Below are 20,000 nucleotides of genomic sequence, written 5' to 3' on the forward strand. Positions count from 1 at the left end.
CTTTAGAAGGAGAACTAATTTTAGTTTCAGGCTTTCAAGGGATTACTGAAAATTGGGCAAAAAGTAGTCCATTATGAACAACGTGTAAAAGTAGCCACTTGTGTAAGCACTTTGTAGAAACCATTAATAGACTGCAGAGTGATGTGTAATTCTAATAAGTATTATGACATCAGTTTTGTTACCATTTCAACTGAGACACATACATATTTTTAACTTTTATTGTATATTCATTTTATCTTCGTTATGTGCCACAGGTGTTAATTTTACATTCTTTGAATTTTCTTTTATAATCATTATGCAATTATAGCTAGTGTACATTAGATTCTGCTGTCTTTCCTCCTCTATCATGCATTTTCTTCAGCTAAATCTCTTCATGTTTAACTACAAAGCCTGCGTAGAAATTTGTTTTAGATTGTTTCTGGCAGCAAAATGAGCCCTTGTGCCTGGGGGAAAATAACATTTTACTCACTGTTCTGGTTTAATACACTACTGTGCAACTTCAAGATATGTTTTTGCATAATAATTGAAGCTTTTTTTTAACACACCCTCTTTTCTTTCATTACCGGTGATACAGAAAAGGCTAAAGAGATAAATAAATAAGGGTTTTATTATTAAAACATTATTAAAAGTTTGGTAAACACGGCTTAAGATAACTTTTTGTAGGCATTTTACAAAAACATTAAGAATAAATAATAATGCTAATAAAATACTAATGCTCAAAATTCATCAATGTCTTATTCACTTCATGGTAAAAAACAAGGTCACCACTGTGACGTACATAATACAGATACTTAGCTTCATCAGTATTTTGCTTTGCCAATAAGACTGTCACATTGTACATTTAAAATGTAGAACGTTTTTTGTTGAGGGGAGGCAATTTCTGAAGCATATTCCAGAATCTTTAAATCAAGTATATCGGCTTTTGTATTTAATACAAATTTAAATTTGAATATTTTCAATTAGGAAAAAATACAACTGTGAAACAATTTTTTTTACTTTGACAGCACAATGAACTTGCAAAACATTTTTATTTTCCCCATATTATACTATTCTGTTACTTTGTTAAATTGTGTTGGCTTTTGGATGATCAGAATCAGAAATTAAAGCTGTTGGAGCTTCTGCTGATGTCAACATACATCTGATGACCATAGTGAACATATTAGCTGTCATTCATGCTTTAAGATTTGCTCTTTCCCACATGCAATAATGAATACTTTGTTCCCCGAGTTCCAATGAGTAGGAGCACACATAAATCGAACAATACAAGCTGTGAAACTGCAGCCCCTTAACTTAGGGATAGTTCAGATTTAGAGGGAGTCATGTAGTTTTCTTTCTACAGTTGGCAGAAGAAAGGAGCCTGTTTGCTTGTAAGAGATACAGGAATCATGCCTGCTGCTGCTCGCTCTTGTAGCATATTATTGCATTATATTTACGTATCATAAATTGATATTGTGAGACTTATTTGTTTTCCTGTTTGTAAAAAGATCTTGACCTATTTGGGTAGAACACATTTCAGAAGTGCAAGCAGTTATGCCCCTGTTAAACATCAGCAAATCTATTTCACGGGTCAATTTGGAGATGATTTTAAAAACACTTCTAAAAGTTAGAAAAGGTATTTGGGAGGTATTTACATGCCCTGTGTACTAAAGGAGCATGATCCTGCAGGTTAGATTTGATTTAACTTTGTAACTAATTTCTGCCCAGTTCCTTCTGGCCTGAATTATTTTACTTAATCTCCACTTAGCTGTAGAATTAAGTGAGTGATGTCAGGGGGAACAGGAAGGAATTACAAGTTGCAAAATATGTTTTGTTGGTGGCATTGTGGGTGGCATTTTTCGAATACTTTGTCATCATTGAATGATACTTCTCCTAGGTAACCTTTAGTTTCCCTTCTGCATCATAAAAATATAGATAACCCTTGTAGTTATGTTTTCTAAACTTTGTAACAAATACTGCAAAATTTTTTTGTACACTGATTTATTTCAAACACTAAGATAATAAAGAAAGGATTTTCTTTCCTACTCCATTTGATTGCAGATTCAGTCCAGTTCTCTGAGAAAAGAGAATTTTTTGTTTTCTTTTCATAATGAAGAGACTTCATTTGAAAGCCCTTCAGAATAAAGGACTTTCTTTCCTATGTGTCTGTGTATTGTACTTGAAATACTGCAAGGAGATGTATGTGGTCTCTCTCATTGTATTTATTTCAAGGAGTTCTGTTATCAAGGTACGCCACAAAGAATAAAGAGATTATCATAGTCTTTCCTTATGTCTTCTGAGCTCTCTGCCCCACTGTATTCTCGTTGCTGCTCAGTGGGAGAACTATCAGTTTTGGAATTGTGTTATGATAGGTTTTTATACCAGTTTCTGTAGTGGAGAATGTAAGCTTTTTAAGGCAATCTGTTGTTTTCATAAAAGACCACTGCATGGAATTTCAGCTATATCAGTCAAAGTCCTAGCTCCAAGGCTTTTTCAGGAGGAGAATTTGGATGTTGGAACACTCGTGCATTTGCTTAACTTCATTCTGAGCGCACTTGCATCAATGACATGAGTTATGTGATTACGGTTAAGCATATGCATGCATGCAGGCTCTGATCCAAAATTAGGTTGGTATCACAATGTACAGTGGGTGTGGGAGAAACAGTGTAACAAATGGGAAAATATATTGCTTCTGTGAAGTAACATGAAAATGTTATGTGATAAAATAGGTTCTGTAAGATTTAATTAAAATGTCATTATCGCAAGCTTGATTTTTTGTTTTTCAAGTGATGAGAATATTATGCAGGGAAAGTTAGTCTGTTTGTGGCAGTCTATAACTTTAAGTTTTAAATTCTTAGATTACTTTCTCTGTCGACAGGCATGGAAGACCAACATTTGTATGAGATTTGAATATAGCTACTAAACAGAGTCTGGCAGCTCTACTTAGGCTGGCATTGAGCCTGTTGTTCTTCTTACGCCAGGTTCCACACCTAATACTTCTGCTGTAGCCTGCACCTGTGCTGCTGCGGAAAGTGATTGATTACCTATGTTTTTGGAGCATTGTGGGAGTCGGCCTTGAATGAATCATTGTGATGTATCATAGGCATTGAAATCAACAGTAGTCTATAATTATTTTTATGGTCTTTGGTGTATGTGAGAGACATTGTAGAATTTCTAATATTTCTCAGTAATTTCCAAAAATTTTGCAACTGACCAGCTGTTTGTGTATGTTGTAAACACACATGTATAATTTTATTTATATCTGTGAAGCAATATTGATATAAGCTTAACAATTTATAAAATATTGACATATTTAGGAAGAAAGGGATGTGACTGTGGATGATATGAAAATTTCATGCAGCATCAATTTGGGATATTTGTAATATTAACAAGTTACAAAGCTACAGGGGAGTTCTGTAGGTTACACCAAACCAGTTGTGATACAGTCTGTGAGTCTCACTACATCCCCATGAATTTTTTATGAAGCACATTTTGCAGAAAACATGTTTAGAAACATAGTTGAAAGAACAATTTTCCCAGATGGCATAAAACTGGAATAGGTGCTCTTTTCATGTTCACTTGCAGAGCGTATAAATTCAGTCCTCCAGGTTAGGGAATGGAGAGAAGTTACAGGTCTCTAATAATACCTACAGAAGATGTCTGTAGCTGTAGATCTCTTAAAAGGTAATTATGTAAAGCTTAACAAAAGCGAGAAACAAAGTGGCTGTCATACTGGCAAGCTGGAACTTTTCCCTTTCCAGTTAACATATTTTTTGCCTAGTGATGGATTGTTATACCATATTGAAGTTAAAATCCAGGTGATGTAAAAACAAAACCCAAAGCAGCACTGTGATAGTATCATTCATATCACCGTGTCTGTACATGCTTACTCAGGGTAGGACCAAGAGCTGCAAACTCTGTATATGTTACATTAGTACTCAGCGAATGCCCGTGCTACAATGCAAATTGATTGTTTCATGATGGACATTACAAATTAGCCAGTGAAGGCAACTAATTTAATAAAACAACAATTTGCAAGAAGGAAATGGTAGCATTTCTAGCAATTCATGCCACTATTCAGTCTGTATATTTCTATAAAGCAATGTTTCATGGATTAAAAAAATAGAAACTTAAAAAAAAAAAAAATTAAAAAATGGAATTTTCTTGGTTCTTGTAGCATAATCCAGCTTAAGTTCTAGTTCTATTACAGATTTGTGTTCTGCTTCTGTATTTTCTAAGTCATACCTGAAGGGTTAGGGGCTATCAGGCAGCCCTCTGGGAAATTGCAAAATATGTCAACGGGCAGCAGTAGTCGAAGGTGTAATTCAATGAGCGGGAAATAGTACAGATGCTGTTGGATGCTTGTATATTGTAATGTTGGAATGCATGTCGTGATTTGTGCTAAATTGCAGTTTTCATCTTTGCGCTATTATGTTACCTTTAGTTGACTTCTTTTAACCTCTCATGTACAATTGATTCACATAAAGTAGATTATTGCCTTGACTTTCATGCCTTTCTTGGAGGAATGAATAAAATGAGGTCCAATCAAAGAACATCAGCCCCTCTTAGAGCATAGCTTTAGTGTTTACAGTGCTTATAAAACTCCCCTTGAGCCTTTTTAGAAGCAGCAGAGCTGAGTTTCCTCTCATAGGTAATGACCTTTTTGTAATTTAGCCTTTCCTGAGGATTTCCAAATACACTTCTTTAACTTAACTGGATCCTTTTTCTCTCCAGTGAAGTCAAATATCAATGTAAATGCTGAGTTCTCATTGCGGACTTCTGATGCATACTATAGTTTTCTGCCTTTTTTTTCTCACTTTTTTTTTTTTGCTTAATATCAAGAGAAAACTTTTGAAGTTGCAATAAGATATGCTTTCTTTTCCAAAGGAAAGAAAAAAATACAATAAAATTAATTTTTTTAAAGAACATCTATATTCAGATATGATTAGTGATTTTTAATATATCCCATTTTGTTTGACAGCTTGATGAGATCTAATTGTTAAAAAGCAGAGAATGCAGAGAGTCAAACTTCAGGTGACCTTATGAGTGCTTCGCTGTATAATGTTAATATTCTTTTTCATAGACATTTTGCATGGAAATTCTATAGATAGTACAATAATTTGTGAGCTAAAAGAATATTCAGCAATTTCTAATCCATATTTAAGGATTGCCAAAGGCTTCATATTTTGTCAACTTTTAATCTTGCTTTATTTGGCTTTATTATCATTTTTGTGAATTTAGTATTTAAGAAGCCTGCAATAAAATGCATGGTTAGACACTGTATGAAATTTGAGACCTTTGAGCAGAAAATTAATCGATAAAATCTGGAGTTACAGCATGCAGTGATGTTTGGTTAAGGTTTACGGATAAATTCTGTCACATTTCATATTGTTTTTAGATGAAGACAAGTAGTATTAGCCAAGCTAGTGATCCCAAAGCCAACATGCTCTGCAGATTAGGCTGCCTTAGAAAATCAGATAGAAGAGAGTAGGTGTTCTGATTGCTCTAAAATTAAAAAAATATATATGTATGCTGTAATTACATGACTTGTTGAAACGATAACGAACACAGAATGTTGGAAGGCTGGTCAGTACACACTCTGCCTGTGTATTTTGCTTTAAAAGGCATGCTGGGTAGTTTTCTCTTCCGAGGCCTAAGAAAGCATTTGGGAAGAAGAGAAGGTACAGTGAATTATTTTCCTTCCTTGTCAGGAAATTATTTTGATGTATAAATCTTGGGATATGCTCTTTCCTCAAAACTCTGAGCATCCCAAAGCGTGGTGAGTTTGATGGAAGGGATAGTCTTTGAGACTTTTTTTTTTTTACATGAACTGCATTCATTCAAGGTTCCACAAAGTTTTAAAACTTTCGTGTTAGTCTTTTGCTCTGTTTCAAGTGTTTAGTGACAGTGTTAATTATCAAATTGTTACTTTGTTCCTTTTTTCACTTAATTCATACTATTTTTGGAAAACATAGTGGTTCTGTATTTCCTGTAATTGTGGAATAGCATTTCTTCATCATAGTATTCTTTATGTCTCTTATCTTGAGCCTCACTGTTTTCCATATTTACTACTAAATCTGCATTTTTATTCCGTATGATATATCAACAGGAGCACATTGTATTCTGCCAGTTTCTGCAGTCTAAATAGTGTGAAATCATAATGCTGTTCTTCCATTAATTGTTCTAAGCTTACATACCCATTGAACTATAGTATTTTTTGTAATTGAAACCCAAAATTTGAATGATAAAATGTGCTGATTTCATGCTGCTTGGCATGCTTGTTTACTTGCTTATTTTGTAATGTTTGTCTCAAGCAGGGGGAATCTTCAGGGACATTTATGGTCAATAGCTGTTCTTGTGAGGTAAACTGCAGTGATGACGATATTTTCCCTTCATCAGAAGAGGATGAACCACAGGAAAACGTTCCAGTCATCTGGAAGTCTTTGAAACATAATTCTCTGGATTTCAGTGAGTCTTGCACAGCTTTCATTAGAAAAATAATATTGAATATTTCATGCTGTGGCGGACTACGCTGTTAATTACTCTAAGAACATTCCTCGAAAGAATGTTCATGACCTTTAATAATCAGTCTGGGGAAAAAAAAAAGAGATCCTACTACAAAGCTGTTTTCTGATAGGAATCAATAGATCTGTAGTAATGGAGCATTTCAAGTTATTTTACAAAAAGAGCATAACCCATTTTTTTTTTTTCTTTCTTTCAGAAAACACACATTAATGTGTTCTGTTTGCCTGAATAAAATTACTATAATATAATCATTAATTTGAATGGAAGGCTTGAGTTTTATTTAAAAGGTCTAACCACACCTGTGCAAATACTCTGCTGTTTTTAAATTGAAGATAGAAAAGCAAACTCTAAAATGAAGTACAAAATGCAACCATTCAACTTGCTTACGTAGTGTATGAGTTTGTCCCCACCCAAGTAGCCTCAGAGTGACATGCATGATCGAGTTTAGCAGCCTAGCATGCTTAGCCAGTGTCTTGGGTGAGCTGCAGTAACTAATCATATGGCTGATATTAGCACTGCCTCAAACATGAGGTGATTAATGCAAGATAAACCTGAGTTCATAGATTGGTACCTCACTGAAGTACCACAGCATCACTGTTACCCTACACCCAAAGATTAGTAAACTTTTCCTGAAAACTAAGTTTCATAGCATAACAGTGTTTGATATTGAATGGTATTTAGGCTCTTGAATATGGATAAGTGCCTGGTGGGATGTTAAAAAATGCCTAAACATGTTATGCATTTGCTAAGATGATCAGGTTAAACACCTAACTTCCTTTAAAATTTGGCATATAAGTTTGAAAATCTGTTCCTGTGTCACTTAGATACTTCTGAAAATTTTAGCTTTTCCGTGTCACGTCTTGTGCCAAGTCTGTATCAGAACAGGTAGAGAAACTGTAAAAGGTCAGCAAAAATGGAGAGGAGGAGAGAAAGTATTGAAATTCTCAGCTAAATACTACTTGCAGGCATATTTTCTGAAGGCAGTGTTGGAGAAAGATTTGTCAAGTAGCATTTGGAAGATTTGTTACCAGCACATTTTTAAGTTTTTGCTTTATATCTGTTTGTCTGTAAATATTTTTTGACGATTTTTTTACAGTTTGTGATTTTTTTTTTTTCTGTAGAAGTTATTCTTACTTAAACAATTTAAAATTTATTCTATGTTAATCTGAAATGTTTCATTATTATAATCATAGTGCTTCATTTCCCATAGCTAAGACATTTGGAAGTTCAGGAAAATCCCTGAGTGGTTACCAGTGGTTTTCAGGTATCACTGCCTACTTCCTTCCGTCAAAAGGCAAAAATGCTCAAGAGGCAGCAAGGGAAGCATTTTCTTCTCTCCAAGGTAGTTTATTCATTTAATACATTATCTGCTGTTAACTATACTGTTTTTAATATGGTATTAAGTAAGAATCTGTATTGTCATATGGTTTTATAAATTTAAATGGTGTGGTTGTCAGTTTGGAATCTCGTTTTGCATGTGATGGAATCACTGATATCAGGACTGCCAGCTTTAATATTGAACACATCATAATTTGACTGGCTTTTGAAGACCCTAGAAAGCCAGAGTAGTGTTCATATCACTGTAACAACAGTATTTCCACAGTACTTACTCTCTTTATAACTTGCTTTATAGCTTTCGTGCAATATATACTGTGTGTGTGAGTATGCATATGTGCTATGGATGCTGTTACTTGCTAAAGCACTTTTGTAGCTACTATAATTTTAAATTAAGTTTTCTAGAAAGCTGTTGCGCATTTTGGCATCTAGGATTAGGTCAGTAGCAGTAAATCTCATTTATATTCTTAATGTAAAGGAGAAATTGCTGTCTTGGGAATCATGAAATCCAGGTTCCTTACTATCCCCCTCTTACAAGATACTGACATAAAAAATGAAGTGTTGTTTTGTATTTTTTTTGTCATTCTAAATTTTAAGTAAAGCATGTTTATACAGGCTTCTTTTCATTCATAAAAATGGAAATAATTTTTAGTATATAAATGGGTATGCTCATATTCTTGTTCATGAATTTGCCCAGGGTATTGTCGTATAAAATCTTATTTTTTGCACATGCAGCTGAGTATTCACAATTGAATACAGGGTGATAAAGCAACCCTAGAATTTTTTCAGAAGCAAAAAAGTTATACTTTGTAGAAGGTCATTAAGCTAGTTTTTGACTGCTTGGAAATCAGCAAGGTGGATGTGATCAAACTTTTAGTAAAAGACAATAGTATTTAGTGTAAACCTTCTGGGCATAATCTATAAATTGAAGCAAAAGGGTTGTGTAATGTTTTATTTTGTTCTCATTATATGTAATGGAAATCTGCCAGTACAAACATTATATATTTTTACCTTAGCATCTGTCAAAAAAGATTGTGTCTCTGACTAGTACAATAGCCTATTGCTTTCAGCAAATCACTTGCATTAGCTGTGTTACAGTTAAAAAAAAAAAAAAAGGTATTTTTCTCATCCTTGGTAGAAAATGTCAGTTCTTGCATTTCCTTTCATTCTTCTCTTTTTGGAAGTGGGTGTGGAAGACTGAATGAATTATGGTTTTGTCATGGCAAAAAAACCAATTTGTTTCTGAGAACTGAACTGATCTGCAAATATGCACAAGGCTTTTTCTGAACTCATACTTACTATCTATACAGCAGTTCAGTCTTCAGTGCTGTGAGAATAGAATAAGCACAGTCCTTTTAACCTCTTTTCTGGGTTAACTGATTTAATCACCTGCCAAAAGGATTCAGAAATGGAAATTTATTACTAGATGTTATGAAACATGGTTGTTCCGTAAAGTGGATGGAACTCTCCTGTGAAGTCAAGAACGGGAGGGAATGCAGTACCTTACTGTTTACGTTTATTTTCTTAAACTCTTTTGTTAAACTTTTCTTTAGATATGATTGGAAGATGACAAAGATTGCAGTGCTTTATATAACACAGCTCTGGTGCAGCTGTACCATGGCAAAGCTCCATAGCTCGAAGGGAACTACATAGATTTTTATTATATGAAAATTTAGTCTAAAATGCTACTTCCTGTAGACAGTGTGGAATACTGTCTTTTGTGGCTCTCAGCCGCAAATGGATCCTGGATAACCCATTTCAAAAAATTAAGCTGTACTCGGCCAGTGTTATCTTTTGGGTCAGTTCTTTTTAGGCAGTTCTGCCTAAGTAATGATGAGTCTCACCTGATCATATTTTATAAATTATTAGGAACAGTGAATGGCTTGAAATTCAACAGAAAGCCTGTACGGTTTCCCTGTACATCCTGGAGATGTGATGTGTAAGAGTCCTCTCCTTGGGAAACAGAACTTCTTGTTAAGAACCGAAGCGGTGGGTTGGTAACTGGTTCATCATTTATGCCTTTCTACTAGATAGAGTGCTTGGGAGGTCAATTTTATTCTGCTTACAAGCTAGGGAGAAATTATTTCCCATCATCCCTCTAATTCATGCAGAAGAAAAGGGAATTGTACTTTTACGTTAAGAAAATTTTTTAAAATAAAGCTAGAAATTACTAATTTATCCAAATCTCTTTGCCTTCAACTTGCTTTAATACTGTTACGTGTCCACAAATTAGAGTTAGTTTATTGGTTTATGCATTTTAAATTTAGACTGGGTGGGAGGCGGGGGACGGGACAGGACGTTCAGTCTGGTCTTTTTTTTTCCCTTCCAGTATTCCATATAATGCTGCAGAACTTTTAACTGCAGGCCAAAACTCTTTCTTCTTAACTAAAATGCTGGCTGGAAATTTGAAAAATGTCCTTGTTTCCTCCTTGACTGATGACATAGCAGATGGTATTGAGCTAGTGATTGCTATCAGCAGCATTCAAATACATTTATATTTCTGGGTAGAATTATCATTGTGTGCTAATTTCTCAGCTGATATTTCTGGAGATGTATCTTGACTTCATAGGAGTTCTATGTCAATTGCTATATAATCTCTTATATCACTTAGCGCACACTTGCTTTTCCATCCATGAGAATTCCCCTCTTCAGATTGCCAACACTAATGGCAGTATGATTAAGCAAAGTTGAGACATTTAGAGCAAAATTCAGTATTGGTGTGACCAAACTAACCTTTATGGAAGTGTGCGAACTCCTGAACTGTCTTTAAAAGGACAGAAAAGTTTTACACAGAAAGTATTTGTTTCTCACTAAGGCAACAGCCAACAGAGATTGTCTTTGTACTTTTGTTCTTCTCCACTGGAAAACAAATATATGCGTATATACAGGTATGCACAGTAACATTAAAGGGCAAGATTCCCAAAGTTACACTGAGAAGAGCTTTATGTAGCTCATTTAAGTTAGGTCACATGGGACTGTTGTTATATATGTTCTATATTCAGAGAAGATTTTGTCATAATTTAGTTTCTATTGCTCATGAATTACAAAAGGTCCACACTGCAGAGCTGATTCGCGTATCTTGTTATGGTATTGACTATGTAAGAGTAATACATTCTCCTTAAGTGCTATGACTGGAATCTTCCATGCACACACATTCAGATGATCTTGACTTCCCAGTATCTTTTCTTTGACTGTCTGCTTGAACTTTCCTCTGCTCTCATCTTGCCTTCATTTCTCCTGTGGCCACTTCTGTTTCATATTGTCTGTCTTGCCATTTATAACTCTTTGTTTATGCGGAGATTATTATTGCAGTGAGGGATTTTAAAAACAGCTTAGACAAGCATCTCTCTGGAATAGCATATAAATATTTGATCTTTTCTTTGAAGAGGGTGATGCACTGAAGGACCTCTTATTGTCCCTTCCAGTTCTGTACTTTTGTGATTCAAAGTCCTTTATAGATTACTAGCTGTGATAGACTGAAAATAAAAAAATATGAGATAATAAAACTTGTGGATACAAAGAATTTGGACTGTAACATATCTACATGCATTAATCCATGCTATGTTTTCTTGGGCAAGAATTCACCACTGCTCAGGGTGGATAAAATTTATTTGTATTATGTGTCTGTATATTTGGAAAACTAACATGAGAAGGAATTTCGTGGGGAAAAAAAAAGGTATTATGTGGGGAAAGATAGTATGTTGTAAAGCCTTCAGTCATGTTTAGGCAACTGTTAGGTTATTGGTTTTGCTGAACAAACCCAGGATGTCCATGCTGTCTTTCTACACACATTTAAAATATTCTGTCTTTAACGGCTATATTATTTTTATCCTGCAGCTAATATGACTTCAGAGGGATTGAAACAGAAGGATATTATTTTGGTTCATCTGTATATGAAGAGCATGAAAGATTTCAATGTTATAAATTCCGTTTATGTGACAGAATTTGATTTGTGTCCACCAGCAAGGTAGGATTAGACTACTGCTATAGTATATTTATGATACACTAATATACTGAATTATTATTACCATATTTATGAAGCTTTTGTCCAAATGTTTGTGCCTCACGGACTTAGAATTAGACTTTTGCTGCTTTTTGGAGTAATCACATCAGGGCTGCTCAACTCAAAAACACTAGGGTTGGAAATTCTTGCTTTAATTCATACCATAAGGTTTATAAATCCCCCCCCTATATGGACTTACAGAAGAATAATACATTTTTTGCAAGTCGCACTTCTTCTCTGTGACTTGATTGAATTGACAACTCTTTTGTATTGGTGGGGTTTTATTTGCTTTTCTTGTTTGTTTGCCTCCCTTGACCTGCTGGCAACGCTCTTCTGAATGCAGCCCAGGATATCATCAGCCCTCTTTGCCACAGGGGCACGTTGCTGGCTCATGTTCAACTTGGTGTTTATCAGGAACCTCTAGGTCCTTCTCTGCAAAGCTGCTTTCGAGCCAGTTGGCCCCCAGAATATACTGGACCATGAGTTTGTTCCTCCCCAGGTGCAGGACTTTAACTTCTCCTTGTCGAACTTCATGAAGTTCCTGTGTGCCTGTTTCTCCAACCTGTTGAGATCCATCTGGATAGCAACACAAACCGCTGATGTATCAGTCATTTCTCCCAGTTTTGTATCATCTGCAAACTTGCCAAGGGTACACTCTGCCCCATCATCCAGAATATTAATTAAGATGTTGAACAGGATTGGACCTGTATAGACTCCTGGGATACACTGCTAGTTACTGGCCACCTGCGAGACTTTGTGCCACTAATCTCCACCCTCTGGGCCGGGCCTTTCAGCCAGTTTTCAATCCAACTCACTGTCTACTCATCCAGCCCATACATCAACAGCTTCTCTGTGAGGATGTTATGGGAGACAGTGTTAAAAGCCTTACTGAAGCCTTACTATCAATGATTATTAAGTCTTCCTAAAAGTGATGAGGTTTGGAACCTTCTAGGTCCTTGTGACAAACCTTATTCACCTTGTTCTGTTTATTTTGTTAAATACAAAAGCAAAATTGTTAGCTGAGGAGGTGCCTGAGATACATATCATGAGATACTGGGAGTTATTTCAAGACAGTACCAATATATACTTACTCTGTTCCTTTTCTGCCCATGCTTACATGCACTTGGCTGTGATTGAAGATGAATACTGGACTAGATGGATCTTTGGCTTGATCCAGTGTGGTTGTTCTCAATGTCTTGTATTTCTGTCAGATAATGATTGTTAGCGGGTAGCTTAGCTACACTGACGTATTCAGTAAGAATGCAAATATGAAAAGAAATTATTTCAGACTTCTGAATACACTGATGCTAACACTTTCATTCATAGATCCCCAAATCATATCTTTTTAATATCTGCTGTACAGAATCTTAAATGTTTTCATCCAAGTCCACCCCTGACATAATGAAACAGCTTGATGGTCTGGGTATGCAGTATGTGATTCCTGTGTTATTTGGGTGTGTTGGGTTTTTTCCATTGGAAATTGGATAACAAACACCTAGCCCGTGAAATTTTTGTTGTGTTTTTTTTAAAAAGTTGTGTGTTAAAACTAACTTTCCATTTGTAAATTCTTTATTGCCTTTGTCAAAAAGGCTTATTTCTTATTACAGTAATTCATGTTCTTAAGCATCTGAGATAATATGCTTAGTATGCAGAACTGCTATAGCTTGAAAAATTCAACTTGGATCATAGGTTAATACAGATTGGAAGGGACCTCTGGAGGTCATCTAGTCCAATCCTCTGCTCAAAGCAGGGTCAACTGTGATGTCAGACCTCATGTCTTGTTCATATTTTTAAAACCAAATGTTTAGCAATTTTCTAGTGTAAAATACTATATTTTATACTCCTATTATGGAATATGAAGTATAGTATAGGTATGTGAATTTTAAGTATAGCATGACAAATAGTTAAAAGACATTGTTGAGATAATGTATATCATCATAGATTTACATTCTCCTACACTGTCTAGGTGTCAGAAGAGACTAAAAGAGAGCAGGAAGAGGCTTCTTCGAGATGCTGATTGTAGGCCAGGATTACTAAATCACAGAGGGATGGAGTGTTGTTTGTGTGTGCCTTCAGAGGAGGCATCTAGTCCCAGCTGTAAACTACACAAAATGAGTGTCCATTGCTATGTATCTTAAGTTTTCTTTATGACACTTAACTTCTCCCGATTTAGCTTCCTTCATTTCTCATGCTGCTGCATGTTTTAAGGCTCCGCATTTGCATAGCCAGCCACATAGTCTTCCATCACTAAAATAACAGGTAGAAAGATTAGGAAGTTGCAGGAAAATGTCTGTTTATGGTTATTTTTATGGAACAAACAGATTTATGTTGCATTTTGTCCAGAAGAAAAATTATACAGCAGTTTGCATGGCTGCATCATTGCATTATGCACAGAGACCTGGTTGTGGGAGTTCTCACAAGCAATATGCTGGAAGCACTGACTCAGGGTGTGGATCTGCACTAAATTTGCAAAATTGTCTTGAAAATTTACCAGCCCAAGCAGAAAATCCATTCATCCATGCTTATGATGATGGTAATGAGAAAAAAATACTGTATTTGCATGTGGGAGGAGGGGAGAAAAATAGTTCTCTTGGAAGAAATAGGCAAGACGAGAAGAATTTTGTAAGTTTATGTTATATGATATGTCAAGGAACAAGTAATTTTTTGTTGGATTCCTGCTTGGAGCTAAATGACTTTTTTATGCATGGACTGCAAATATAATTATTTTTCAGGCTTTGAAATGTTGATTTCCCCCTAACCCTCTTTGCTTTTTCACTGGCCCCATGCAACGGACTGTCTGTCTGTCTGTCCAGGCACTCAGTCTTCCTTGGAGCAAACAAAAGTGAACTTTTTAAATGAATGTTTAAGTAGGTTTTCAGTCCTGTCGTAAGTGTGTCTCTGTCATGCAACTTGAAGTATAACAGAAAAATATGCTCAGTATTGCATGATAACATGTGAGAAGGGTGTAAAGGAACAATAAGCTGCTGCTTTTTAGAAACCTGAACCTCTAGTCCAACCATTGGAAGGAGATTCAGTGAAAAATGTGTGGAGGTAAGAATATGACAATGATACACTCAGTTTGAAGGCTGCTTAGCATAGCTTATCTGGCATTTCCAGAGTTGGGTGGTCAAGGTTTTTGTAATACAAGAACTCATGTATTCTTAATAAAGTAATACGCATCATAAAAATAATCAAATGGAAATGAGCCATTGGCTATGGTGCTAGTTTCTCCTTGGTAATGGAAATTATCTTGCTGGAAGCCTGAAGTTGATCATTAGTTGGAGAGGAGACAACAGTGTAAATGCTAGCAGGTTATTGTGATACCATAGCTTTTGTTTTATGTTCCTGACAAAATTTCATAACATAGTATCCAAACGAAAAACCCATGGAAAATAAATGCTGAAAGTTGGTGCAAGCAAACTTTCTGTTTGAAAAAAATAATTGTCTTGTGTTTTCAGAGTATGTGTGGAAACCCTGTTACCTGATGGAGTACTGTTTTGCATTGACTGCCTTGCACATAAGTATGACTTTGCAACGGATGATGTGTTACGTGATGAAAAACTGGTCATGCATGTACAGAGCATTTCCCACTGGGCACCTGCTAGCATAGGACCTTACAGTCAGTCCATCAAGGTAGGAAATCTTTGTTATTTCATGTGAACTACATGTCAGTTTACTGAAATAAGTACAGTTATAAAGTCTCCTTCTCTCCCATCTGAATGTGCAAAAGAAAATGTGTAAAAAAAAAAAAAATTAAAAATGAGCATTTTGAATTTGTATTTTTAAAACTTATGGACGAAACAAAAACTCAACCCGCATCAGTCTTTCATTTTGTGATCATAAGACAAGTTAAATTATTCTTTGCAGAGAATCTCAAGAACAGCCTACTTTTGTTGTATATTATAATTAGATCAAATAATTGTGTCACACATACACTTTTATAACCTGCCTAGAATACAAATACAATTTAGGAACATCCGAGGATATCTGGAGATAGTAAAGTATCATGGAAAAGTGGACCAAAAATTTGAATAAAAAGCCTTTTTCCTAACATGGTACCTCTTGCCCAGCTAGTACCGTTCTGACAATTGAGGAAGTGTCTCACCTTTTCTGTCGGAAAAAATGTATATATCCCTTTCTTACCAATACTCCTTTTGTGTAATATGTTGTCCAGTCCAAATTATTGTGTGGTGCAAACTGATTTAAGCAATGTGTTATGGCATCTGTTTAAATTTCCTGAAACGTCTTTGAGTCTGCAAACCCACCTAGTATAATGGCCATGAAATTGTACTTTGTTTTGTCTTTGTGCCATTTTACAGAAAATTTCAGGAATAGTATTTTGCTTCAGAAGCTTATGTAGAATTTTTTTCATTTGCAGGAGGAAATGTTGGTAGATAACTACTGTATTAATCTTCTGGTTATAGCAGGGTGGGTTTTTATCATCTGTGTATATCTGTTTTTCTTGAGAAAGCAGAAAGTTGGTTTATTTAAACTTTCTTCCATTCAGTCTTACACCTTGACGGTCATAATTGTATCATGTCATGCATAGTCCTGCAAAGATAAAATTTAATAAGCCTTGCACCTTTGTATTTGGAGAAACTTCTCTGATACATCATTGCAACTAATCTGTATTACTGTCCTGGAGCTGGCGTAGACTAAATCAGAAAAGGGTGTGAACTGAAAATTGCTTCAGTAACCCAGCAGTCGCATGCTGTAAACGGACAATAAGCAGGCACTGCCAGTCTCTTGGATCTCCTGGTGGTATGGGACAGTCAACATAGCCAAGGAAAGGCTCCTTTCTCTTCAAATATAGTGTAACCAGTAACATTGGTCAACAATTTAAACATTAAGGAAAACTTTCCACTGTTTTTTGATTGGTTTGTTGTTGTTGTTTTTTTCCCAAGGGAATGTTTTAGTCAAGCAACATTATTTTCCCTTGAGGTAGAAAATAAGTATTTTTACTTTTAAAATCCAATGACCACAGGAGTAAAGAAACAGTAATGAAAAGCTGCACCTCTGCTACAGCACCACTCACTCTTCATCCTTTATGGATAAGTTCTGTCTCCAGTCCACAAACACCTGTATGGGGAATTGGTAATATACATACCAGCAATAGTTTTAATTTTCCTTTGCCAGATTTTGCCTTACTACTACCACCAGTATGTTTCATCTGAGTATCAATATTCAACATTATCCTGGTTTTATCTTGCTAAGAATCTTTGACTTTTTGGTAACATATTGCTATTCTGCAGAGCTTGATCCAGTAAACGTCAAAAGAATATTCTTTTCTTGTTTGTTTGTTTCAGTAAACGTGTCTTATATTTAAATAATTTTTTTCCTTTCTAAAACAGCATATAGAAGATACAACCTATAAAACCTTTTCATAAGAATACATCACGGAGGAATGCATAAGTGCATAAACAATGTATTTGCACATGAAAATTTGTTAATGGAGGATATGGAACTTGTATCTTTTTAAATGTGAATTTTCCAAAATTAAAATCTTCGTTAGGTTCTTTTCAGAACTTCCTCGGACTCTGTATGGGCAGGTATTAAGCTCTTAAGGTCACCAGTGGCAGTAAAGCACTTCAGTATGTTTTAGGAATAGAATGTATTTTCCAGAATAAATAAGGAAGGAACAAAGGTGGTTTTTTAATCTTTATAGTCAACAAAAATGATTTGAAATTATAATAATTTTATGATGATGAAATGTTGATCAGTTTTGTATGTTTGAGGAACAGAAGCTTAATGATCTTAAAACAGTAAATGGTTATTACCCTTATGTTGTGTATCTGTAGATTTTGTTTGTCATTTGCTTGACAACAACTGGACAATTAAATTGTTGTCTTTTAAGTCCAATATGAAGTTTTGTGGACACTGGGGAATCATGTATTTTAGCACAGTATTTTTGCTCAGTTCAGAATAGGCCAAGGACTGTAATGTTCAGGGTATTGCAAGTTGGGATTGATGTGCGCTGGCATGTAAGAGCGGAGCTGGCAGCAGGAAGGTGTAGGTAGTTCATGCAAGCTATGGAATTCACACTTCAGGCTCAACAAATCACTCAGCAGAACATCATTTTAATTCTGTAGGGACCTTGCAGGATCCTGCCAACAGTGCTATGAGGATAAAAAGTAAAAATTTGAAATTGACCATGAGAATGTCCTGACCTCAGTCCGATAGACACCAAAAAACAGTGGCAGAATGAAATTAGGATTTTCAAAGTATTTATAGCAAAACCAAACATTCTTCCTCTTTTGGGATTAACATTCTTTAAAAACAACTTCAGTGTTTCTATTTCTGAGAAGTAGACATAAACTGTTGTAAGATACAGTATGACTGACTTTCTTATAATTAAGAAAAACTTGGGATCATTTAATATATTTTTCTTGGTCCACTTGTTTTATTGGTGCAGAAACCTCTGCCAATCTTAGTGTCTATGTCAGCAACTGGAATGTAAGCTACGTCAGTTATTGTAAAGGCTATATTGCTGATCTCAGTCATGTATAACAAGTGGTCTGATTATGTCCTTCTAATAGTAGTACCACAGACTATTTAGACTGTTCATTCTGGGAATATGTGATGATACATGGTTTGCCTTCCTCCAGATCTTTGTTCCGCAGTATTCACCAGCCCAATTTGTGCCAGTCATTGGTAGTAGCTCGGTATTTTTAATAAAGGTACTTCATGTTTTTACTTCTCACTGTTGTTTATCAGATTATTATTTTATTTTCATGTTTTAATTCTGTTTTACCAGTGGATTAGAGGATTTGTCAAGACTAAGCAGTAATTGGTAGCTTGTATAGAAACAGCTTAGTTACCATCTTCACAAAAGCTCATAGCACAGTTGTACATCAGGGAGTTAAACATGAAGATGCAGTGTTTGGGGTGAGAAATTTATACTGAGAGCTTATTCATGATTATTTATTTTGTGAGAACATTCTTTGAGCATTTATGAACTGTAAGCATAGTTCATTAAAAAAAAAAAATTTAAAAAAAAAAAAAAAAAGCCCAGTGCAGCTGAAACACTAACCACAAATACTTATCTAAGAATGCGTGGAAAGTTGTCAGTGTTTGTACCAGATGTTCTTCTAGTATGTTAACGTAATTTAAAAGTCTATTTGCACTTACAGTTTGTTTGCTTTGGCAAAGTTTCCTAATGTTTTTCTATGTGGAAATGAACAAATGAACAATAAACTGGAATTTATTGTACCGTCATATTCGACAATAATTTTGATGGTGACATAATGTATTTTATACACATACCAACATATATGCATCTATGACTTGATTATGTCTGTTGAACCTTTTAGCTTTTCCTTGTGACCTCAGTTCTTTCCCTCTGACAGCTGCCAAATCCCAGTTTCAGCCATCCTTCAGGCATCTTTTTCTCAGTTTTTTCTGACAGAGTAACAGAATGAAAACAGCATCATTACAGAAAAAAAGAAGTCCTTGCTATAAAACTTTCTATTCAGGAAATCATTAATGGTGCTGTATGGAAGAGCACTTAGGACACTAATTTTGGTGGATAAAAGAAAGCAAGTTGTACTCCAGTGGCACTGGCATGCCCGCTCCTGTGTAAGTAACCTTGTCACCGATATAAAAGTTATTATCGTTGCATCCCTAGCCATTGCCAGAAAAAAATATATATAACATAGGGCAACCTGGAGACTGTTCTAAATTGTATGGAAACTGTAGGTACGCAGGTCAGGAAACAATGGGACAAAACTGAACTCTGCATCTTTGCTGTTCATTTCTGTTATGTGTCATATGCTGGAGATTAACCAACCTGACTGTGAAACATTGTATTTAATTAGTACCATTGGCCAAAACATGGATCAAAGCTGTCTGCCACCGCTGAGGGACATGGCATACAGTCACACCCGGTAACACAAAGTCCACCAAATAGCAGGGGATAACTCTTGGGTATTACCTCTCGGAGGGTGCCCTCAGCTAGGCAGTTGCACTTTAATGATGAGATAATCTTAAAAAGAAACATTAAGGAGAATTAGAACTGCTGTCTTCTTTTAAGTGAATTCTTGCTTCTCTCAGTAATTGTGGTTCAGGCCTCAAGGCATGCAAAAGTAGAAGTCAGTTATTGATACTGATGGGAGTATGAGAGATGTTGAGAATGGGATCAGTCATCACTGGTAAGACTATCTGG

At 35.5% G+C, this 20,000-nt stretch overlaps 1 protein-coding gene across 1 annotated transcript in view; it reads left to right on the plus strand.

Moving 5' to 3' along the window:
• LOC104077857 (diphthine--ammonia ligase-like) overlaps window positions 1–15,499 on the plus strand; it is a gene marked incomplete at its 5' end in the record, with an annotated part of 31,169 nt that extends 15,670 nt beyond the window's left edge. Inside the window, 4 exons of the mRNA XM_009579255.1 lie at window positions 6,294–6,444; window positions 7,712–7,843; window positions 11,674–11,803; window positions 15,298–15,499. Coding sequence (XP_009577550.1) covers window positions 6,294–6,444; window positions 7,712–7,843; window positions 11,674–11,803; window positions 15,298–15,499 — 615 coding nt within the window. The remainder of the gene's footprint in view (window positions 1–6,293; window positions 6,445–7,711; window positions 7,844–11,673; window positions 11,804–15,297) is intronic.
• Between the last annotated feature and the right edge of the window lie 4,501 nt (window positions 15,500–20,000).

This window comes from Fulmarus glacialis, unplaced genomic scaffold (assembly GCF_000690835.1).
Source record: "Fulmarus glacialis isolate BGI_N327 unplaced genomic scaffold, ASM69083v1 scaffold11916, whole genome shotgun sequence".
In the NCBI taxonomy this organism is placed as follows: domain Eukaryota; kingdom Metazoa; phylum Chordata; class Aves; order Procellariiformes; family Procellariidae; genus Fulmarus; species Fulmarus glacialis.